Source organism: Manacus vitellinus, unplaced genomic scaffold (assembly GCF_001715985.3).
Source record: "Manacus vitellinus isolate BGI_N305 unplaced genomic scaffold, ASM171598v3 scaffold_48_pilon, whole genome shotgun sequence".
Taxonomy (NCBI): Eukaryota; Metazoa; Chordata; class Aves; order Passeriformes; family Pipridae; genus Manacus; species Manacus vitellinus.
Genome location: NW_021940593.1, coordinates 4,215,994 through 4,221,890, shown reverse-complemented (window position 1 = coordinate 4,221,890; position 5,897 = coordinate 4,215,994). Strand labels below are relative to the sequence as shown.

The window sequence follows — 5,897 nt, the reverse complement described above, 5'->3', positions numbered from 1 at the left end:
CTCCAATGACTTTCTTGTTTCTTTCTTGTCTCCAATTGAAAGGTCAAACCAGAAATAAATCCAATTTTCTCCCATTTACATTTACAAATACTTCACAAACAACTTTCAGTGTAGACAGCCCAGACTCCTGATGTTTTCATTCCAGTGAACATCATAATTTTCAAATACAAGTAACTCCCAAACTTGATGAATGGGCAAAGAAATTTAGGCTGGAATGTCTATTACTACTCATCTGAGTAAGATCCAAGAATTTTTAGGCTGCCTTTAAAAAGCTTAAACACTACTGAGTAGATCTAGATTTATTAGCCATGCCCAAGAAAAATACAATTAGTTAAAAAAATAGATATTTGATAACCATTTGATATTCTGGATTTGGTCTTTGTTACGAGAACATGGAAAAAATAGTTTGTTGCTTTTGATAAAATATGAGAGAAACAGGACCAGCATTCCTTTCACAGATGTACAATTTCTGCTGGGTCAGTGCTTAAAACTAAAATCAGGTGTTTAAACAAACTCTCATCAGTCTGGGCATTTATAGGCAAAAAAAATAAATACATAATGGCACAATGGCACAAATTGTTTATGACACTGGGGACAGATCATTCCAGCACCTCTTAGCAGCTCCTGGCACCTTCAGCTCTGAACTATCACTATTCACCCTTCCTAAGTACTTGGAAGCAAAGTCTGGAATTTTCTTTTTATCTGATTTTATTTGGAAAACACACTGCCATTCTTAGTAAAATCAATCAATGGAATCTAATAAGATTTGCTTTCAAGAAAGGCAATAAAACACAGGAACAGGATCAGGATAACTGAATCAGCAGGGAGAGAAAAATGGGAAGAGTATCCAAATATATTGAATGTGCTTGTTCATGCACCATTTGTGAATCAGAGAATATATCTTTCCTCTGTAATAAAAACTGAATCCGAAGGTTTGACTTAATAACCCCCCCAAATTCCATTGGTACCACAAAGTTTCACCTGGTTTTAACTTGAAAGATGAGAAAAACACATTTGGGTTTTTTTTTTTAACAAAAGAAGGAACCACCCACAGTCTGAACGATTCTGCATTTTGGGGGTGAGCACAGAGCTGGTTCTGAAGGCTGGAAACAGCATCTTAGAATCATTAAGGTTGGAAAGGACCCCCAAGAGCACCAAGTCCAACAGTTAACCCAGCACTGCCAACCCACCACTTCCCCCTGGCCCCAAAAGAGCCACATTAATCAAGCCCATTTCGTAGTTTTTCTCAGTCCCTGGGGTTTTTGAGGGCTGCTTTCATTTTCTTTGGCTTGTGAGTTCCAGCAATTCACTGAGCCCATGGAAGATCTACAGTGGGGCTCACACCCAAAACCTAAATGACCTCAAATCCCAGATTCTCTTTTCATAGCCCATTAAACTTAAATAATCACCAAGGAGTAATTTTACACAGTACCGGGGATAAGACGTGTTAAAAGTTCACAGCAAAAAGTGAGGAATTAATACCTTAAATACCAATTTAAACACATTATTATCTATATATAATTATATAGGTACACACTTCAATTGTCCTCTGGACTTGAGTCTCCTTCTGGCAAGGAGCATCACTGTAAAGTGGCTGTGAATTCATAGGATATGAAGTATCTGTGAGTTGATTCAGATTGTTGCTAATACTGGAACTCAAATAATCTGACAAGGTCCTTTTGGTAAAGCAAGATTCAGGTCAAGCAGCTCAGGTGAAGAACCCCAGAGGGAGAGAACTGTCACTAAAAGGGGCACTGAAAAAGAATTAGCATTGACCTAACAGGGATTAATGCCAGTTCCTGACCCCATATGGACGTGCAGGATTCCGTGGGCTGAGGAAGAATGGACCCTGCATTTCTTACAGTGGTTCTTAAGCCTCACCTCCCATTCCAGGCTCTCATTTTTTTTGCTCTGACTTCAAATGAAAACTGAAAGGCCAAACATGTTCCAGCAGCTGCTGTTGGGTGCTCGAACAAGCGCCGGCTCTGCCGAGGCACCACAAGGCTTCTGCCACCGTGACCACTGTGCCACTCTGTGCTCTGCATCTGAGAACAGCTTGTGAATTAAAACTAAATTAAGAACAGCTGAATTCAATTAGCTCTTTTCAGCTCAAAATGGAAATGAGGGAAAATTTGCATGTTGTTTTTGGTACTTATGAACAGATCTCAAAACACATGGAGAAGACAAATTAATCAATCAAGCTAATACAAAACAAACTTCCCCGCACTCCAAGTACAACTCCTGAGTTTTAAAGCATCCTTGCCATATTGATTACAGCACTTTGGAGTCAATTTTCCTTTCAGGGTTCTGATGAACTGCAGCAATGCTGCAACACTGTGAGAAGATATCTCTATATTTATAAAGTGTTGTTCTTCAATGAAATTAGCCTAGATGAGAACACTCCTATTTCTTTTGTGCTTTTTAGCTTTCTTTTTATAAAAGTCAAACTTAGCCTGACAGTATTTCTTTCAATGCCATTAGGAACGAATGTACCACATGAATTTTATGCTGCCCTAAAAAAAGCATCTAAACCAGCACGTTCTCAATTGAACATGTCAAGCTTTGTAAGTGATTTGTAGTAGTCACAAGTCCCTTGCTCTTCTCACATCTCATAATTCAATGCACAATAAAAATTTAATTCAGCAGAGGGGCCAGGTTTGGTTGGATGTAAAACCCACACCTTTGTTTGGTTGGTCTTTATTGCTGTGTTTGTCCACACACAGTATTTGCACACATGGCCAAGTTTCTGTGTGCTCCCAATAAATCCTAATGAAGAATCCAATTAACTCTGTCCACATCCATCTGGGGACAAGATAGATGCAGGAATTATATCCCAGTCGGTCTGGTGGTTATGGTTAATTAGGAATTGATGTCCAGGGGGAGGAAAGCAAACAAAGAGCCCCCCCAGACTCACATCCCTGTCCAGGACTCGGCCGGTGCTGTTCAGGTACAGGGTCTGTTTGATGGGATCCAGGATCACCCAGTAATCCACGTTGTCCTTCAAGGAGAGCTCGATGGTGGGGTCAGGCCCTCCTGCTGTCCCTTTGATCAGCATGTTGTCAACCAGGATAGTGCCTGCAAGGACAATAAACACACCAGGGAGACGTTTAGAGGGGCAACCTACATTTTTATGCATTTTTGTAACAACAGCAACAGTCAAAATACTGGGTTTTTACCTCGGATTTCTGGTATTTCATGTTTTGAGTGATGTTTAAAGAGGTTTAAACTTCATTATCTGTAGCAAAGAGCTGCCTCTGACATTGCAGCTGTTTCAGACAATTCCAGAAGCAGCACTTGCGAGGCACAATAATTTAAATTGACGATGAGACCCATCACATACAGCGATCTACTTAACGTGATGAGCTTTTCCTCCACTGAGCAACCATCACCCAATCTCACCTTAAACAAATGAAAGCACTGAAATAACAACCAAACCCAGAATAAATTTGCTGCAGCAAGAGTGACACGTCAAGGTGATGGGGAAAAAAAAAAAAGCACAGTTACATAAAGCTCTCCAGGAAAAAGAAGGGTTTATACCTTGAGTTGCTCTGCAACAGAAAATGAATTTGCAGGATAAAGATGTGAAAACTACATTTACCATGACAAAGGTAGTACTTAATGAGGAGCAGCCAGACAGTCAACATCCAGAACATGGGGTTTTTATCTAGAATCACGGTTTGGGCGGGAAGGGACCTTAAAGATCATCCTGTTGTTCCATCCCCTGCCATGAGCATCTTCCCAGGTTGCTCCAAGCCCCGTCCAACCTGGCCTTGGACACTTCCAGGGGTCCAGGGGTAGCCACAGCTTCTCTGGGCAACCTGTGCCAGGGTCTCCACACCCTCACAGGGAACGATTCCTTCCCAATATCCAACCTAAATTTCCCCTCTGTCAGTTTGAAGCCATTCCCCCTTGTCCTGTCACTCCAGTTCCAATGAACAGTCCCTCTCCAGCTTCCCTGTAGCCCCTTCAGACCCTGGAAGGTGCTGTGAGGTCTCCACACAACCTTCTCCTCTCCAGGCTGAACATTCCCAGCTCTCCCAGCCTGTCTCCACAGGGGAGGTGCTCCAGTCCCCTCAGCAACTCCGTGGCCTCCTCTGGACTCCACCAACAGTTCCACGACCTTCCTATTCCGGAGGCACCAGAACTGTGCACGGTGACCCAGGCGGGGCCTCACCAGAGACCATCGTGTCCCACCCTGGGGTTCAAAGCCTTGCTTTCCACAGTCAGCTCTGGTCATTCCCAGCACCCACAAGACACATCCTTTCCCTGTGTAAAACAACTCACTCCCCAAATGTCAAGCCCGACCAACCACCCCGAGCGCTGCCCCGCGGTGCCCCGCGTTGGCAGGCGCAGTGTTCGTAAACACTTCTCTGAAATTTCAGTTCTCTGACAAATTAACACTACCCAGAGTTTGCTTCACACGGAAATACTCCCAGGAATGATCTCTGTGGAAGTTCACCAGCAACTGGGGAGAAAATCTGTGACTGTCAGGAGCTGCAGAACATTTAAATTGGGTTAAAATATTTATCACGTAACCTCCTGTATTAAGGGCCCAAATAATTTATTCCAAAGTGCAGCATGAAGTTTGTTCACACCTTCACTTCAAAACAGCAACTCTGCATAAATACATAGTCCCAAGTTGGGTTGATGCTTTTTTTTTTTGGATAAAACAGTAAAATTAATCACTGATCTTAACCCCAGCAAACTGGTTTACAGCCCTGGGGAGAAAAACACCCCAGTACGTTTTTTTCAATCAGTTATTTAAAATTATTTTGTTTTAACATAGCAGAGATGAAAAATTGCCAAATATCCGTAACTTTGCACCAAAGATTAGTTTCAAGTTCAAGGAGCAACAACTTTTCAGCCACTTTGTCTACCCATGTGTTTTATGCCACAATTTCTTCTTCAATAACATCTGTACAGTTATAGTGATCCAGGAGCTTGACCTGGAAGCTTCTGGGACACCACCACGAGTTTTAACATAAAGAGGATTTCACCAGGAAAAAAAAAGCTTGTTACAAACACTGTGACAATCCAGAGGGTTGATGTCTCCTCAACAATTCCTCTAAAATCTAGAAAATCCACCAGCTTTTGTATTTCCCTCATGACTGTGACTCAAAGATGATGCAAAGAAGGGTTAGTAATTCAAATTTGTCATCTGAACAACAGATTCTGCCCCCCCAAAAACCCCAAGGTAACCACCACCACCCCCCTAATGGCTTCAATTGCTTTGAATTTTTCCAGACTGGGAAAAGAGGAGCTTAAGGGATGGAAGAACTGGGGCAACTGAAGGAAGTAAATGATACATAAATGGGAACAGGAGAGAGTTGTGAAAGCAGTGGGAAAATATCCTGCAAGGGATAATTAGGAAACAGGGGAGGGGAAAAGCAGCAACAGATTTGCTTCTCTCTGGTGTTCAAGACTAGTAAGTCCATGAGCAGCTGTTTTGTCCCCACAGGGTAGTCCTGGGCCACCTGCTCTGGGAGAGCTGCAAAATATCAGGTCCCTACAGGACATTCCTGGACTGCCTACTCCGCGTTTGGGAGTACCCTTGGGCTAAATTAAGGTGAAGCAACGCCAAAGTTCAATTAGAAACTTTTATTTATGGCAGCAACGATTTCGACTTTATGACAGGTTGAATGGCCTGTGCTGGTAACAATTTAAAGCTTTCTGAACAGCCAGCAAATTAAACTTTTCTGAACAACACGTGGCAACAGGGATTTAAACTTCTAAGGAGAAGAAGAAAGGTAGAAAGAAGGACAGGAAAATAGAGGTAGAGGGAAAAAAAATCCAGGTCACCAGCCAGGATTCCAGTGCTATCCCTGGTCCTTTGGATGGTGGTCCCACAAAGCCTCCCCAAAGACCCTCTTTTCTCACAGCCCCTTATCTCCTTGGCA

General features: G+C 42.6%; 1 protein-coding gene across 1 annotated transcript in view; it reads right to left on the bottom strand.

Annotated features, from left to right (window-relative positions):
* Nucleotides 1-4,184, bottom strand: part of PCDH15 (protocadherin related 15) — a 217,673-nt gene extending 213,489 nt beyond the window's left edge. Inside the window, exons 1-2 of the mRNA XM_029962595.1 lie at nt 4,175-4,184; nt 2,915-3,075 (exon numbers count right to left, since the gene is read on the bottom strand). Of these exons, the coding sequence (XP_029818455.1) occupies nt 2,915-3,075; nt 4,175-4,184 (171 nt within the window). The remainder of the gene's footprint in view (nt 1-2,914; nt 3,076-4,174) is intronic.
* Nucleotides 4,185-5,897: the final 1,713 nt, after the last annotated feature.